This window comes from Hyaena hyaena, unplaced genomic scaffold (assembly GCF_003009895.1).
Source record: "Hyaena hyaena isolate Hyena2069 unplaced genomic scaffold, ASM300989v1 scaffold_171, whole genome shotgun sequence".
In the NCBI taxonomy this organism is placed as follows: Eukaryota; Metazoa; Chordata; class Mammalia; order Carnivora; family Hyaenidae; genus Hyaena; species Hyaena hyaena.
This window is the reverse complement of record NW_024080803.1, coordinates 2,161,589-2,180,056: the sequence shown is the minus strand read 5'-3', so window position 1 is coordinate 2,180,056 and position 18,468 is coordinate 2,161,589. Positions and strand designations below refer to the sequence as shown.

General features: G+C 41.7%; 1 protein-coding gene across 4 annotated transcripts in view; it reads right to left on the bottom strand.

The window, feature by feature from the left end:
• Window positions 1-17,184, bottom strand: part of APLP2 (amyloid beta precursor like protein 2) — an 86,450-nt gene extending 69,266 nt beyond the window's left edge. For 2 of the 4 annotated variants that reach the window (XM_039240265.1, XM_039240267.1), the window contains exon 1: window positions 16,991-17,184. In XM_039240265.1, coding sequence (XP_039096196.1) covers window positions 16,991-17,095 — 105 coding nt within the window. In that variant the 5' untranslated portion in view covers window positions 17,096-17,184. The remainder of the gene's footprint in view (window positions 1-16,990) is intronic. The other 2 variants (XM_039240266.1, XM_039240268.1) reach the window with 1 other exon arrangement.
• Window positions 17,185-18,468: the final 1,284 nt, after the last annotated feature.

Genomic DNA, 18,468 nt, shown 5'->3' with positions numbered 1-18,468 from the left:
TATTACAAAAACTTATGTTGAAGATCTAAAGACATAATATTAAGATAACAATTACTCAAAGCAATCTAATTCAGTGCAATCCCCATCAAAATCCCAAATGTTTCTGCATAAATTTTTTTAGATATCTTAAAATTCTTCTGGAATCTCATGCTCTTGAAGAAGAGAGTTCAAAGACTTCTACTTCCTGACTTCAAAACTTACCACAAAGCTACCTATAGTGATAAAAGCAATGTGGTACTGGCATAAAGATAGATATACAGAATAGAGACCTCAGAAATAAACTCCTGCATATATAATCAAATGATTTTTGACAAGGGTGCCAAAACCATTCAATAGGGAAAGGACAGGCTTTTCAACCAATATTGCTGGGAAAACTGGTCACCTGCAAAAGAAGAAGTTAGACCCTTAACTTAAACCACAAACAAAAATTAACTCAAAAACGGATCAAAGAGGGGAATCTGGATGGCCCAGCAGGTTAAGTGTTCAACTTCGGCTCAGATCATGATCTCAGTTTGTTGGTTCGAGCCCTGCGTCTGGCTCTGTGCTGACAGCTAGCTCAGAGCCTGGAGCCTGCTTCAGATTCTGTGTCTCCCTCTCTATCTGATCCTCCCCTGCTATTGCTCGTTTTCTTGCTCGCTCTCTCTCAGAAATAAATAAAACACTAAAGGGGGCGCCTGGGTGGCTTAGTCTGTTAAGCGTCCGACTTTCGCTTAGGTCATGATCTCGCGGTTCGTGGGTTTGAGCCCCGCGTCGGGCTCTGTGCTGACTGCCAGCTCAGAGACTGGAGCCTATTTCAGAGTATCTCCCTCTCTCTCTGACCCTCACCTGCTCACACTGTCTCTCTCTCTCTCTCTCTCCTAGAAATAAATATTAAAAAAAAAAAAACTAAAAAAAAGTTTTTAATCAATTTAAAATATAGATATATATACACTGCATTAAAACAATCTATTTTAAAAGACTGGAGATGTGTTGACTATCATTTTTCCAACAGCATAAAGGTTTCTTTCATCTGTCATCTTAATAACTACATGAGGCCTTCAGCTATGGTGTTTTCTCTGTGCTGTCACACTGCCCCCCACACAGCAATTTAATAAATATGGGCTAGTAATGACGACTCTGAAGACCTTCAAATTAACCAATTGCCATGGAAAGTCTTCAACCTAAGAACAAGTTATATCCAAAGTTTCTTTTAAATGTCAATTTGAGAAACAGCTAAAATGGTTTTTTTTAAAAAAAGAGCAATATCCATTGTATACTGTTTAGAGAAAAATTAGAAACATAAATATCCAACTATAAAAGAATGAATTAAATAAATCACAGAATAGAGAGATCTTTGCTTTATATCTAACATTCTTTTTAAAAAATGTTTGTTTATTTTTGAGAGAGCGAGCACAAGCAGGGAAGGATCAGAGAGAGGGAAACAGAATGCGAAGCAGGCTCCAACCAAGCTATAAGCGGTCAATGCTGAGCCCAATACTGGGCTCGAACCCATGAACTGAGAGATCATGACCTGAGCTAAAGTCAGATGCTTAACCAATTGAGCCACCCAGGCATCCCAATATATATAATATATTCTTGAAAACTGGGCAGGTTCAAAGACATGCATGTTATTTGGGGTTTCTGCTACTAGAAAGGTAACTATTTATACAAATCTCAATTACTCCCAGTGTTTCAGGGAAAAAAATATCCTTGGAAACTTAACTCCAGCATCTAAAAAACATTCCTTCATAGGAAGGCCTGTCTGGCTCAGTTAGCAGAGTACATGACTCCCAATCTCAGGATCAGGAGTTCAAGCCCCATGTTGGGCCTAGAGCCTACTTAAAATTAAAAAAAGGAGGAATAATAAAATAAACATTCCTTCTCTTTTCCTACATAATTGTAGGAACACTAAATGTTCACTTAAATTCAAAGACTCTCCAGAAAGCACCAAGTTCCAACAATAAATACTTTGTTTCCCATTTCCTCATTCTTAAAATTAAGGGCAAAATGCAATCAAATATTCAAATTCCAATTCCAATACTGCTGCAAATATCCAAACAGCATTCTTCTGAGGTAACTGGAAACATCTGTGCATCAACTTAAGTACTCCATATTCAGGGTATGGAAAGGCAACTTAGGGGGGTAAATGTTATACATTTAAAAGCAGGGAGGGCCACTCCTGGATCACTCCCCTTTGGGCTTCATCTGCCTGTAAGCACACTATGGCCAGGCCCCCACGCACTCTGCTGCTCCTGCCTGCCGCCCTGACCTGAGCCCCAGGACCAGCAGGAGACACAGCAAGTCTCCAATGATAGGCACCCAGTGGGACACTGTCAACACTGAACTTCACCCTCAGGCAGTACAAGGCTAGCAACTATGCATACCACAGCTGCACACTGCCAGTGGTGCTTGCCTGCAAGCAGGTTGTGGCTGGGATGAACTATGTCTTGGATATGGAGATGGGCCTAACCAGATTAGCAAGTCCCAACCCAACTCGGACAGCCACACGTGATGACAACACTCTGCTCTTTGCAGATATACACTGGTCCCTGGCTGGCAAGACCTCAGTGGTGAATGATCAGACACAAACTATACTTACCATGTCCAAAGGCACAGATGACAAAAACTGAGAATTTCAACTGTGATCTAAAACAATTTTTAAAAATTTTAACTACAAAACTGAAACTGGAATAATTGAAATTAAGAACTCAAAATATGAACTTCACAGATCAGATACAGCTGAAAAAATGTTAGTAAACAAAAAGATGGGCCAGAAGAAAATGTATCAAATGAGGCACGGAGAGAGACACAGGATACAGTGACAACATCTAGAGAGTTTATTTTTGGAGCCCCACAGGAAAGGACAGAATTAAGCAGAAGCAATATTTAAATACTTAGAAAATGGCTGGGAATTTCCTAAACATGATGAAAGGCATCAAACCACAGATTCAAGAAGTTCTACAAGGAGAAGACATTAACAAACAAAAACAAAACAAAAACCTATACCTAAGTATGCAATAGCAAAATTGTTGAGAACCAGATTCAAAGGGAAAAGCTTAAAAGCAGACAGATTTAGGGACATATTACCTTCAAAGAAGGATAATTATGCTAACAGAAAATTCCAGCAACTTACTGATAACATTCAACATCAGGATATTGGTAACATAAAATATCAAGAATGGAGTAAGAGCTTTAAGATGATGAAAGAAATGCTGTTCCTAATGAAACTTTCAACAAAGACAGTGAAAAAGATATTCAGTGAAAGGATATACCAGCCAACCTATCCTTAAGAAAATTCTAAAACATTTTTGAAGACAAAAAATTATCTCAGAAAGGTCAGAGATGTGAGAGGCATAAAAAATATCAAAGAGAGGGGCGTCTGGGGGGCTCAGTTGGTTAAGTGTCCTACTGCAGCTCAGGCCATGATCTCTGGGTTTGTGAGGTCCAGCCCCATATTGGGCTCTCCACTGTCAGCGCAAAACCCATTTTGGACCCTCGGTCTCCCTCTCTTTCTGGCCCTCCCCAGCACATGCACGTGCGCTCTTTCTCAAAAATAAACATTTAAAAAAAGGAAAATAATGAAGAAAGTAAGTATGTAAATCTAAATCAGAAGCTCTCAATCTTACCACAAATGTTAATTACCTGAGGAGTTTTTATAAAATATTAATGTCTGGCCCCCCCTGTCAAGAGATCCTGATGTAATCTGTTGGAATGGGAGCCAGCCATCTGTGTTTTGTACCACTGTGCCTCCAGAGTCATTAACTACTGACCTAAATTCATTTGGCTGTATAAAACATGGTTTGTGGGGCGCCTGGGTGGCTCAGTCGGTTAGGCGTCCAACTTCAGCTCGGGTCACGATCTCACGGTATGTGGGTTCGAACCTCACGTCGGGCTCTGTGCTGACTGCTAGCTCAGAGCCTGGAGCCTGCTTCGGATTCTGTGTCTCCCTCTCTCTCTGATCCTCCCCTGCTTACACTGTCTCTATTTCTCTCTCAGAAATAAAGAAAACATTTAAAAAATATTTTTTAAAATATGGTATGTATAACCTCTTCTGGGGTTTAAGATGAAATTAACATACATAACAACAAAAAAGACAAGGGGTTAAATAGAGTTAAAGTGTTCTAAGGTCCTTCTATGGTCCAGGAAGAGGATAAAAGTACCAATTAATATAAGGTACTAATAAGTGAAAGATACTGAAATGTCTAAAGCAATCAGCAAAAATAAAAGACTATATAAATATGTCCCAAAGTAGTAAGAGGGAGAAGTAAAATAGTAACAAATTCCAAAGAAGGAAAAAAAAAATCCCACAGAACTGGCAAAACAAACAAAAAGCACCAAATAAGAAGGCAGATGAGAAACCAGGCATTTCAGCAGCCCCATTAAATGTAAATGTACTAAATGTGCCAATAAAAGGCAAGTACTATGTTAACAATAATAACAGCCGTAACACATCTAAAACCTATGGAAATATTATTAGACAAAGTATTTGTAAAGGCAGAAAATGTTACTGGAGATAAAAAAGGCAAATCATAAGTATGAGAGATTCTTCAGGAAGAGATAAGAATTCTAAATCTGGGGGCCCCCGGGTGGCTTAGTCGGTTAAGCATCTGACTTTCGCTCAGGTCATGATCTCGCGGTTTGTGGGTTCGAGCCCCGCGTTGGGCTCTGTGCTGACTGCCAGCTCGGAGCCTGGAGCCTGTTTCAGTCTGTGACTCCTTCTCTCTCTGACCCTTCCCTGCTCACGCTGTCTCTCTCTCTCCTAGAAATAAATAAAAATATTAAAAAAAAAAAAAAAATTCTAAATCTGTATGCACCAAAAAACAGCCTCAAAATAATCAGAGCAAAAAAGTTGTCAAAACTATGAGGAGAAAAAACATTATTCAAAATCACAGTTGGAGATTTTTAACATACTTTTCTAAGAGGGGGGAAAAGAATACAAGAATCATTAAGGATAAAAATCTGGACAACATGAAAACAACATGATCAGCACATACATAAAACACCAGGAGTAACAAGAATATATAGTCTCTTCATCCAAACAATGAAAATTTTACCATAAACCAGTCATTAAAGAAGTCTCAACAAATTTCAAAGGACTGATATCATACAGACTAGTCTCTGACCACAGTGCAGTTAAGCTAGAAATAAATAACAAAAAGACAGAGAAATTCCCGTATATTTAGAAACAAATGTACTTCTAAACAGAAAAAAATTGAATTAAAATGGAAAACAATTTTTTTTACTGAATAATAAAAATTATTATCAAAACATATGCTGCTTAAGGGTACAAACTTGCAACTAGTACATAAATAAGTTTTGAAGACCTAACACACAGCACAGTGATTACAATCAACAATACTGTATTAAAGGGGTGCCTGGGTGGCTCAAATCAGTTAAGCATGTAACTCTTGATTTTGGCTTGGGTCATGATCTCACAGTTCATGAGATCGAGTCCCACACTGGATTCTCTCTCTACCTCTCTCTTCTCCTCCCTCACTCTCTCTCTCAAAATAAGTAAACTTGGTGGGGCGCCTGGGTGGCTTAGTCGGTTAAGCGTCCGACTTTCGCTTAGGTCATGATCTCGCGGTTCGTGGGTTCGAGCCCCGTGTCGGGCTCTGTGCTGACTGCCAGCTCAGAGCCTGGAGCCTGTTTCAGAGTCTGTGACTCCCTCTCTCTCTGACCCTTCCCTGCTCACGCTGTCTGTCTCCCTCCTAGAAATAAATAAAACATTAAAAAAAAAATAAGTAAACTTGGGGAAAAAATACTGTATTATAAACTTCAAGGTTGCTAACAGACTAGATCCTAATTGTTCTCACTACAAAAAAGATATTATGTGAATTATATACAATATGCCGATACTAGCTAACATGACAATGGTAATCATACTGCAATACATAAAGCAACATACTGCACACCTCAAACTTAGACATTACAGGTCAACTGCACAACTTTTAAAAATATATTAAGTAGGGGCACCTGGTGGCTCAGTCAGTTAAGTGTCCAACTCTTGATTTCAGCTCAGGTCATGATCTCACAGTTCATAAGATCAAGCCCTACACCTGGCTCTGGGCTAACAGCATGGAGCCTGGTTGGGGTTCTCTCTCTCCCTTTCTCTCTGGCCCTTCCCTGCTCACTCATATGCTCTCTCTCAAATTAAACAAACATATATACATATAAAATAGCTAAAAATAAAAACAAACCTTTGTGAGCTGCAGCTAAAGAAAGTCCTTTTCAGAGGAAAAGTTATAGCTTTAAATTAACAGAAAAGCAGAAAGCCTGGAAAAAAATGTTAAGTAGTCACATCAAATTGTTAGAAAAAGAATAAATTAAATCCCTGGAAAGTAGAAAGAAGAAAATAATGTGCAAAAATAAATAAAATGGAGGCTGGCTCAGTAAATAGAGTATGCAACTCTTGATATCGGCGTTGTGCCCCACATTGGGTGTAGAGAGTACTTAAAAGTAAAATCTTAGAAAAGAAAGAGCAAAATAAATACACAACAGAGAGGATCAACAAAACCCAAAGTTGATTATTTCAAAAGACTTAACACCTGGCAAGGCTGACTTAAAAAAAAAAAAAAAAAGAAAAGACAAAAATAACCTGTCAGGAATGAAAAAAAGGGGACATCACTGCAGACTTTATTCATATTACAAAGATCATTAAGAATATATTATAAACAACTTCAATCAAATAATATCAATTTAAAGGTCCAATGTACTAGATTACTGGAGAAACATAACCAAACTCACAAAAGATGTGACTAACCCTACAATTAGTAAATAAATTGAATCCATAATTGGAAATGTTACCACAAAGAAAAGTCCAGATGGCTTCACTGGTAAATTTTTTCCAAACGCTTAAAGAAAAAAATGCCAATCTTAAGTAAAATATTCCAGAGAATAGAAAAAGGAAATATCCTATCTCTCCAAGTCATTTTGAGGCCATGAAACTCTGACACTGAAATCTGATAAATATGTTATAAGAAAAATTACAGGTGAAACCTACTTTTGAGCACAGAGGTAAAAATCCTGAACAAAATTTTACCAACCAAATCCAGAAAATAAACAAGTTTGGTTCATTTCAGGAATGCAAAGGTTGCTTGCATATTTTAAAAAGTCAATTAATATATTTCACACTATCAAAACTAAAGAGAAAAATCATATGATCATCTTAATTAACTTCAAAAATAAGAAAGTGAAAACCATTCAACATTTATTCATGACAGCAATCTTTAGCAAATTTAGAATGAAAGAGTTCTTCTGTAATCTAATAAAGGGCATGGTATCTACAAAGAAACCTACAAGTGTTATTTAAATGGTGAAATACAGGGGCACCTGGGTGGCTCGGTCGGTTAAGCGTCCGACTTCGGCTCAGGTCACGATCTCACAGTTCGTTGGTTCAAGCCCCTCGTCGGGCTCTGTGCTGACAGCTAGCTCAGAGCCTGGAGCCTGCTTCGATTTCTGTACCTCCCTCTCCCTCTCTCTCTGATCTTCCCCTGCTCACACTGTCTCTCTCTCAGAAATAAAAAATTTAAAAGAAAAGAAAAAAAGAGAAAAAATAAATGGTGAAATACAGGTTCCCTCTTTAGATCCGGAGGTGAGACAGAGATACCAGTTATTACCACTTTCTTTAGCATTTTACTAGAGTCTTAGCCAGTGCAGTAAAGCAAGAAAAATAAAAGCTGTAAGTATTGGAAGGAAAGAAAGAAAGCTGTCCTAATTCACAGAATATATTCAGAAACTTCCAAAATCCCAAATAAGTTATTAGAATTAGTCACTGGTTTACCAAGTCTTCTGGATACATAGTCAATTTGGAAATATCAACTGCATTTCCACAATCACAACGAAAGAACAAAAAAAATTACAACCACATTAAAAATAATCAAATACCTATGAATAAATCCAACACAAGATGGCACAACATTTCTATGCAGACACCTATACGAAAGACTGAGAGTAATGAGAGAAGACCTGAATAAAGTTATATGCCAGGTCTCTAGATTATAAAATTCAGTATTTATAAAGTGTCAGTTCCCCCCCCCATTAACTAGAGACTCCATGCAATCTCAATCAAAATTCCACCAAGTGGTTGTTTTTGTTGAAATGTATAGGGAAAGAAAAGAATTACAAAATAGTCAAAACACTAGTAAAGATAACCAAGCTAAAAGGGCATGCTCTGGGGGACTATAGTTATTGAGACACATAGGCTTGCTGCAAGGATACACACGGACATCAATGATTAAGAGAGCCAAGAAACAGACTCACCCATACAGAGATATTAATTAACAACGAAAGCGCCATGGGAGAACAGGAGGGAAAGGATGACCTTGACAATAAATGGTGCAAGGTGGACAGCCATATGGTATGGGCCACATACCCATATGGCAAAGATAATAATAAAAAGACCCATGCTCCTTATTACACACAAAAAAAATCAGTTCCAGGTAAACTGTTGCTCTAAATGCGCCAGGCAAAATAAAAAGCTCCTAATCGACAATCTAGAAGAATAATTTTATGTCCTCAGGATACAAAAAGACTTCTCAAATAGTACACAAAAAGCACCTATCATAATAACCATAATAAACAGATAAATTATACATCAAAATTAAGAACTTCTCCCAAAGACATCATTAAGACAAATAAAAAGGTAAGCTACAGAGAACAGCAGTATCCCAATAACCTCAAACTGGAAACATCACAAATGCCCATCAGCAGAACTATACAGCTACACTCAACAATACAAATGACAAAAACATGGTTGGTAAGGGGCACTTAGATGGCTCAGTCAGTTGAGTGTCTGACTCCTGATCTCAGGGTTGTAAATTCAAGCCCTGTGTTGGGCTCCACACTAGGCATGAAGTGAAGGAAAACAAAACCACCACATAGTGAAAGAAGGAAGCCTGGCTCGCTCAGTCAGAAGAGTATGTGGCTCTTGACCTTGGGTTGTGAGTTTGAGCCCTGTGATGGGTGTGGAGATTACTAAAAAACAAAATAAAACAAACACGGTTTCTGAAGGAGCCCAGGTACTTAAGAATACATACTGAAGGAAGGAGTCCACTTACATAAATCTAGAAAACAGGATAAACTACAGTGCTTTAGTTGGCAAATGCTCGGATGGTAACACTACAAAGATTAAGTAATTACCCTAAGGGTCAGGATAATAATACCTGGGGAGGGGCACCTGGTTAAGCATCTGGCTGAAGCGGCTTCAGCTCAGGTCATGGTCTCGCGGTTTGTGGGTTCCAGCCCCATGTCCGGCTCTGTGCTGATGGCTAGCTCAGAGCCTGGGGCCTGTCTTTGGATTCTGTGTCTCCCTCTCTTTCTGTCCCTCTCCTGCTCATGCTGTCTCTCTCTCAAAAATAAATAAAACAAAAACCATTTTTTTAAATACACCTGGGGAGGAAGGGGTGGGGGGCTTGCAGTGGGAATGCTCTATTTTTTGACCTTGGCGGTGGTTACACAAGTATGTGTTTTAAGAAAACACACAGAGCTATAAATTTTTAAAAGCTCAAAAGTGCTCAGGGGCTTTCAATGGAGGGAGGGTTGCAATGGTGCCACATATGCTTAGCACCTTTCTGAATACAGGGTTAGCTTTACTTTCCATCCAAATATCTTAGCTTTTAAATCATAACATGTTCAAACAATTAATACTCCACACTGGTAACAAATATTTATTACAACTCTAAGAGCCTGTGCCAATTCCTATGGAATCCAGAAAAACGAAAGGGGTGTCTCTCGGCATGAAGACATGAAGGGGAATGTTAAATTCCCAACTCAAGATAAGAGTTACTTCTAGAAAGGAAAGTTAATGGGATTGGAAAATGTTCAAAGGAAGCCTTTCTATTGTAATGTTTTCTTTCTGTATCTATAATGTTTGAGTACTCAGGGAGAAAAAGACTAAAGCAAATATGGGAAGTGTTCACATTTAACAAAACTGGGTGGTGGATATAGGAGTGTCTTTTATATTTTTACTGTACTATGTTGGAAATATTCCTAACTAAACGGAGTAAAACAAAAGAACATCCTACACTCTTCTCAGCTCGTTTCTCCACATAAAAACTCCACTTCAGTATCTGCACGTCATGTCTTAGCCTTCCGGAGACACACTATAAAACATTCTAAAATACTTACGTTCTTCGTCACCATCACTAACCCACATTTTCTTCTTCTCTAGGCTCAATAGCTCCCTTACAGTTCACCCACCTTCCGGGGTCCAGCCATCCTGTCCTAGATGGCAACATCCCTCAAAACGAAGGGCCAAGATCCTAATCAATGCACTGTGTGAGGTTCCTCCAATTTCTCAATTTTGCCAGCAAATGTTTAATTTGCATATCATTTAGGTAAGAATAAGTTAGTTCTTTTTCCCTCCAACCAGCCCAGCTATTATATAAGCTCCCAAATGGAGAATGGCCTTGTAGCAATCATTAGGTTATCTACCAACATCCACAGCCCTCTTTCCCAACAGAACCCAACCTGCGGTACCATTCCCCTGCCGAGAACTGGTTTGGCCACAAGCATGTGATGCAATTCTGTCCAGTAAGACTTGCACAGTGGGTACTGTGCTCGTGGGCTTTGAGAAAGGTATCTTCACCCTTAAGGGGAGATTACAGAGACCATCTCTTTCTCCCCTAGACATTATTTCAGGGCGTGTCCTCTGGACCTATAACATCCAATCTGCAACCACAAGAGGCATTGGGCTGAGAAAGGGCAAGCGGACAGGTTGGGCTGAGCTGCTCAAGTAACCAACCTCACAGGTGCCCCACCCCAAAGGCTGATTGACTTTTTTCTGGACCATAGTCTTATCCCCATCATGGTGATTACAGACAGTGTCACCCTCTTCCTATGGTTTGTCTATCCAGTGGGCTAGTGACTGTAAATCTGGTGTGGGTAGCCTTTTCTCTTCCAAATAATCCTATACTTTAATTTTGAGATGACACCCCCCCACACACAGGTGGTCTTTTAAATTTCCTTTCCTTAAATTTTGCAGAACACAAAGATGAAACAAAGTTACTAAAGAGAGAGGGAACTGGCACATTATGTTAAAAGGCATTATAAGTTTTTAAAAATCCATGAAAAATGTGAAAAGGCAAAGTCCCCTCTAATTACATCCTTCAAAGATAACCACTGCTAGTAGTCTGACATATTGGAACTTCTGGGAAATTTTTTTTTTTTTAATGTTTCTTTTCTGAACCAGAGAGACAGAATGCGAGCAGGGGAGGGTCAGAGAGAGACAGAGACACAGAATCTGAAGCAGGCTCCAGGCTCTGAACGATCAGCACAGACAGAGCCCGACGTGGGCTCAAACTCACAAGCAGTGGGATCATGACCTTGGCTGAAGTCAGAACACTTAACTGACTGAGCCACTCAGGCGCCCCGAAATTAGTTTCTTTTAAAGCAAATATTTATGGGGCGCCTGGGTGGCTTACTCGGTTAAGCGTCCGACTTTCGCTTAGGTCATGATCTCGCGGTTTGTGGGTTCGAGCCCCGCGTCGGGCTCTGTGCTGACTGCCAGCTCAGAGTCTGGAGCCTGTTTCATTCTGTGATTCCCTCTTTCTCTGACCCTCCCCTGCTCACGCTGTCTGTCTCTGTCTCTCCTAAAAATAAATAAAAACATTAAAAAAAAATTTTTTTTAATAAATAAATAAATAAATAAGACATAGTCCATGCTCTTGAAAAATTCATAATCCCCAGGAGCCTTTTCATTTATTAATTCATTCAGCATTTCCTGATCATATTCTTCAGCTGTTCTCCTTTGCAGAATGCTCTGGCTGTGTACCAGAGNGCCTGTTTCAGAGTCTGTCACTCCCTCTCTCTCTGACCCTCCCCTGCTCATGCTGTCTCTCTCTCTCTCCTAGAAATAAATAAAACATTAAAAAATAATAATAAATAAATAAATAATAAAGCAAATATTTATATCAGGTTTTCTGGTAGTGGGGAAAATAGAAGAAGAAAATGACAACCATGAGAAATATTATGAAACACCCTGACATAGAGGAAAGAAAAGAGCAACAGACCTGGAAGACGACAGATTCATACCCTGGCCCTGCTGGGTGGCATTAAACCCTCAGCCTCCGTGACTCCCTTTTTAGGTGCAGATAACAATACCTACTTCGGCAGACTGTTTGGAGAGAGAAGATAATGTACTCAAATGAGTTCTGTTAGGGGTTTTTTTTGTTGTTGTTTGCTGGAGTTTTGTTTTTCTCGGCTTGCACATAAGAATCACCTGGGGAGCGTTTAAAACGGAGAGTCCCAGATGCACTCAATGAGAACCTCTGAGGGTGGGGCCTACAAATCACATGCAAGTGCATTTTGTAGAGTAAAAAGCACTATGTGTATTTGTTTTTACTACTGTAGCATTTAGCATCTAACACGGAACCTCACCACAGTGATTCAATAAACACTAACAAAATAAATAATAAAAAGTATTTTAAAAATAGATTTTAGCTTTGTTTCAAGAATTTCATTTTAAAAAAACCTTCACGATGATTATGTAAGAAAAATTCTCTCAGCAAAAGGACTGAATGGTAGTTAATACAAAGAAGTGGAACCCATTCCTATTTGAATGGGCCTACATAGTTCACTTATCGTCTTGGGCCATAGATCAAGGTACAAGATACTAAATTTAATTAAGCATCAATGTAATCTATTTTATCTCCCTAAAACACAACTCATGAAAATCACATGATAGATGATTTCAAATTCTCTCTCAAATGACCCCCTCCATAGAACCTACAACTACCGGACAAAGATTTATCCCTACCTTTTGTCAAAGAGAAAACTTCATTTTCTTTCAGTAGTTTATTTTAGGACAATTCAAAATAGAAAGTGTTAGGTACCAGCTCCAATATGCACTATAAGCCAGTTTTATAAAATATATGTACTTGATATACCTGCAAAGATACATATCCCCAAAATGTTTACAGTGAGGTTTTCCCAGAAAATATGATTTGAGATTATTTTCTCGTTTTTTTATTTATCTGTATTTTTTTTTTAGTTTTTACAATGAATATGCACTACCTATATAACCTTTCTTCTGTTATTTTAAAAAGAAAATGCAGAATAGGGTGCCTCGCTGGCTCGGTCAGTAGAGCGAACTACTCTTGATCTCAGAGTTACATATACGAGCCCCACACATTCAGTGAACAGACTGCTTAAAAATAAAGTCTCTTAAAAAAAAAAATGCAAAGCCCAAGATTTCGTTAAGAGTAAACAACATAATTCAAGAATCTTGACAGGTGTTTAAGTTTCGATTTTCCAAGTCAAAACAACACCAGAGAAGTTAAAAATCTGCTTTTTATATTTGGAAAATATTAATAACCCCTCACATGTTACTGCCAAGACTTTTGAAGCTCTTTAGATTTAAAAATAACTATGTTTTCAAACGCTATAAAAAATATTATTGGGTCAACTGACAAACAGGAAACCAGACAGGAGACTTGATCAAAGTATTTTATCAATGATAAATTTCCTTAAATTGATAACTGTACTAAGGAATGTTAAGATAATGCCCTTGGTTCTTGGGAAATACACAATGAAGGGGTTAAGGGGCATGACTAGCAATGCACTCTCAAACTATTCAGCAAAAAATGCGTAATAATAGAATGAAAGATAAAGCAAATGCTGAATAGGGAAAGCATCAACAAGTGGTGAATCTGGGCATAAGAGTCATTTGTACAATTTTCACTATTTTGGTAAGCTTGAAATTATTTTCTAAATAACATTTTTAATGGAAAAAAGTAACAAAAAGTAACATTCAAAACACTTAAGATCATGCTGGACCAACTGCAAACAAGACATTAAATTAGCACTCTCCAGAAGAAATAGAAGCTACATGTGTTGTATTTTCAGGTGGCCACATTAAAAATTAAAAGAAACAGGCGAAACTAATTTTAACATTTTACTTAGCCAAGGATTAAAACATCATTTCAATGTAATCAAAATTATTAGTGTGATATTTTACAATTTTTTTCACATCAAGTATTCAAAATCTGGTGTGCATTTTAAAATTAGAGTACATCTCAATTCAAATGCTAAATATTCATAAGAAATTCCTGATCTGCATTTAGATTTCATTAAATAAATCGCTTCTCGGCCTTTTGTCTAACATCAAGCGTAGGTCTCATTAAATATACATGTGAAAAAGTAGACCCACATAACCAAGTTGTTTAAAATACGGTTAAAAGTTTTTCCAATCACTGAACTACCAGCTTTAAATGTCCACTTAAATCAACTAAAATTAAAGTGGAAAGCTCATTCCTTAATCATACTAGCCACACTGCAAGCTCAGTAGCCACATGTCGCTACCCTGTAAGACAGCCCAGTTTTAGATGACGAAACCAATGCCCTCTATGAAAGGAGAACCTGATTGCTAAGACTTAGTTTATCATACTCATCAAAAGATTTTTAGCGGTTATCGTAAAATAATGATGGCTAATCCTGCAAGCAGCCCTGACATCTCCCCAAGTTATAATCAGACATTCCCTAAACCACCACTCAGAAATACCAACATAAAGCCTTCTTTACTTTCTAAATCAACTGTCATACCTTGTATTTGGGTTTCCTGAAAACTGCCTATCAAATGCCTCTCTTTTAAACGTTAGCAGAATGAACCAGAGTTCTGGTTCTCAGACACGTCAATGTCCATTGTTACAGAGTGCAGAGTTTCAGCACAAATACGGTCTGAGAATCCCAAAATGGGAGCATGCACACAACAGAACATATCCTGGGCTTAAGAGAAATGACAGGAGTACAGAGGTGGGTTTTTCACTGTAAACAGGTGTAAAAGATTAATTCCATCAACACCAAGCAACCCTAATGATTCGCCAATCAATAGTTCTGCGCCAAGCAACCTGATCAGGGATTTGGCTAGAATCCCTTTGCCTAATCTCAATAAAGACCTTCCCAAAGACATCCTGATTTAGCCCATTCTCATCTAAATTAAGGTTTAGGCAGTCCTTTCTTTGCCTGAGAGCAAATAAATGAAATTACATACATAGGAATAAAATTTTGCCTGCTTGACAAAAGGAAAAATGATCTGAAAGATAATTTAGTATGGGGAAAAAATACACTTCCAAAGAAGGGAAGTTAGCCTAAAGCAGCATTTAAAAGCCATTTTAGGGAAATGTCTAATTCCCACCTTCTGTCTAGCTCGACTTTCAATGGGACAATGTTGTGGGGTAACAACTGAATTTAATCCACACAACTAACTCTAATATTACCAGTTTTTCTGCTGCTGCAGGCGTGCATACAGGTGTTAATATTCTACTTAAACTTGAAAGATGTCCTTTAAAACCTACGAATCCTTTATTGTGAATCTACAAGTGCCTAAAATTACACATTCCCCTGGGAAGTGAGGTAAAATTACGCAGTTTTTGACACCCTGACCTAAAAGTTCTGCATTCCACCCAAAATCCTTTTTTTTCCCCTTCCTCTCCCATTCACTATCTACCTCACAAGATGGTATCAGGGATCACAGATACAAACCTTACCACTGTGTGGAAACTAAAATAATCCTCATCTGAAAGCCTGGACGTAGAAACGATTTTCTACTTAAAATACAACTTCCTTCCCCCACCTTCCTCCAAAGAATCATAAAGCTTTAAGCGGGATGAACACAAACATTCTAAGCCCTTCCAAAGGAGGTGTGTTCTTGATTAGATTTACTTGACCCTCGAAGTGTTTAAACATTCTGCAGACGACCACATTCTAACTTGAGGGTTTTGCTAGAAACTTCGCAGTCAATGCCTATGTAATCAAATCCAGTCTCACTTCTCTCTGAAATCAGCTAAATACGCAGGAATCTATTGTAATTTTAAAAATAGCGAAGAGGGGAAAAGCCATAAACTACACCCGAAACACATTCCAATCCAACAGTTCAAGCACTATTTCCAGAAGGCAAGTAAAAATAAAGTCCCACGTCTCGCTCGGGAACAGAAAGGTGTTCATAAGGCGGCAGGGGCCGCACCACGCTGTTAGGACCCTCACCGACCCCAGCAACCCTGCGGGTTCCCGCGGCCTGAACTCCAGCGAATCACCCGAGACCCCAGGCCGCTTAACCACCCCGGAGCACAAAGATGTTGACGAGGACGTCAGATGCAGAACAGCTACTTAAATCCTAACACCAACAAAAAGTAGGATTAAACTGGAGTTTTTACACCGTCTTTCATCGGTACCTTTCCTCTTCGCTGGAACCCACTAAAACGGGGGGCAACGCGAACACCAGAGAGGGGTTTCCCGTTGTTTATCAGACTTAGGCAAACAGCTATATTTAACAATTCCTCCCAAAGGCCTGATGCCAGAGCAGTGGCTCTTTTGAGAGGAAGGCACACAGGAAGCAGGAGGCACACCCGCTGCTTGGTGCAGGAGCATTCTCCCGGCGCAGCCAAAGCGGCGCTCGCCCCAGCACCGCGGCACTTTCCAAGGGCCAGCCTGGGAAGCCTGCACCCTCACAGGCAAAGCCCACGCTGCCAACAAAGGCTGCACCTCCTGCTTCCAGGGGGGAAGCCCCACCATCCGACGCCGGGAGCCCGCTGCCCGCCGCAGCTCGGGAGCTGGGGTCAGCGCGGAGCCGTCCCCGGGGGGAGCCGCGCCGCACCGAGGTCCGGAGCCGAGGACCGCCGGCGGGGCCGCGGGGCGCAGAGGCTCGAGGAATCCCGGGAGAGGGCGGGTAGAGCGTCGGAGCCCCGCAGGATCCCCGGAGGATGTGGCGGCGCCGCGGGCGGTATGGGGGCTGGGGAGGCCGAGGCGGCCCGCCGCCCCCCGCAGCCCCGATGCCTTTCATTTGGCCTCTGCGGCGGTGGAGGCAGCTCGACCTCCAGCGCTAAGCACTGCGCCAAGCATGGGCGGGCGGGGGAGGCGCCGCCAGACCCGCCGCAGCGCCGGACCACCCCCACTCCCCGAGCTCCACGCCGCGCCCCCAGCCCGGCCGGGACCCCGCGGCCCGCCGGTCAGCTCGCAGGCCGCGCTCCCACGACGGCCGAAGGATACTGCGCTCGGGCGCTCGCCGGGTCCCCACCTCGATGTAGCCGGCCAGTGCCGCGGCAGGCGCCGTGAGCCCAAGCAGCAGCAGGACCAGGAGCTTGCCGGTGGCCGTGGCGACCGCGGTCCCGGTGGCCGCCATCCCTCGCCGGGTCGCTCTTAGCGCGCGACTACCGCAGCTCACACGCAAGACCTAGGGAGCTTTCCCCACCGCGACCCAGAAGCATCTGAAGCCAGTTCGCCGCCGCCCCGGGGGTTTTACACCAACCGGAACTGACTTCACACAACCACGCCCTCCTTCTCCGGCGCCAATGCCGGCCCGTAGAGCCGCCCAAGGCGCCGCCCCTTGTTCGGCCCAGACCCAATCAGAGAACAAAGGATCCCGCACCTCCCTCCCGCCCCAGCATTGAGCCCCGCCAGGCCCCGCCTCCGGCCTCTGACGGCCCCGCCCCCGCCTGGGACCCTGCGGCCGCGTAGCTAGGGGGTGTGCGCCCGGCGCGTTGGGCGCCGCGGCTTCGCGGCGGGTGGAAGACTGCTCCGGCCTCCCGCACCGTGAAAGGTTATCTGCCCGCACAGCGCTTGTGCGTCCGCCTGCAACCTCCTGATTCGGGGCACGCCCCGCTCCCCTAGCCCTGCGGGGTATTTTTCAGATTCCTTTGGGTACCGCCCTCTTTGAGGTTCTGAAAAAAGGTTTTATTAAAAACAGAATTTAAAACAAAATTTTTTTTTTAACACCAGAATTGTTCTGAGTCCAGGCAGGTCTACCGAAGGCCTTCCCCCGACGCTGGGGATGGCCTAAAAGCAGGGAGATTTTTCCCTTCTCCCGAGCCCTGCTCCCGGCGTGCCGGTCTCCAGCGCGCTGCTCGCCCAGAGCCGGGTTTGCCCTTTCCCCCTGACAATGCTGGGAGGTGTTTCCACGCTTTTGACCTCTGTTCCTTAGGCCTCATCCTTAATCCTCCTTCCCAGCGGCCACTCGAGCCAGGGATACCTGCCTCCCCCTGGAAACCAGTGGTGCAAGGACCAGGTTGACCTTAAAGCCCAGGTCTCCTTGTGTGTTTTAGGAAAAGATCGGGTTTTTTTTTCTTTCTTCTTCAGTTTAAGATCACTGCCAAGAAACCAGCTTCTCTGCTTTCTTGCTCCATCGCGTTTCCACTTCAGCTGGGAAGACGTTCTGCTACCCCATTTCACCACTGGCGCGGCTTCAGGGCAGCGAGGGCTCTGCCGGCTTTTTCTCAAAAGCCGTGTGATTTATACACCACCCTTTATGTAGAGTCCTTGCTAGTCCCTTTAGGTTGAACCAAATAAATAGAGAACAGGGTCTCTGCCCTAGGAAACAGACGGTAAAAAGAGAGTGTCCACATAGTAAACAGTGGGGTCATGGGAAGAACGCTGGATTTTCCAGCCTTATTGCCTGACGTGCCTAGTTCTTGGTGGTTAAACAGGCTGTGCCCTGTTTCCCAAAGACAGCTCACTCCTTCCCACAATAGAGCCCTTTCTATGCCTATAATGTCTTCT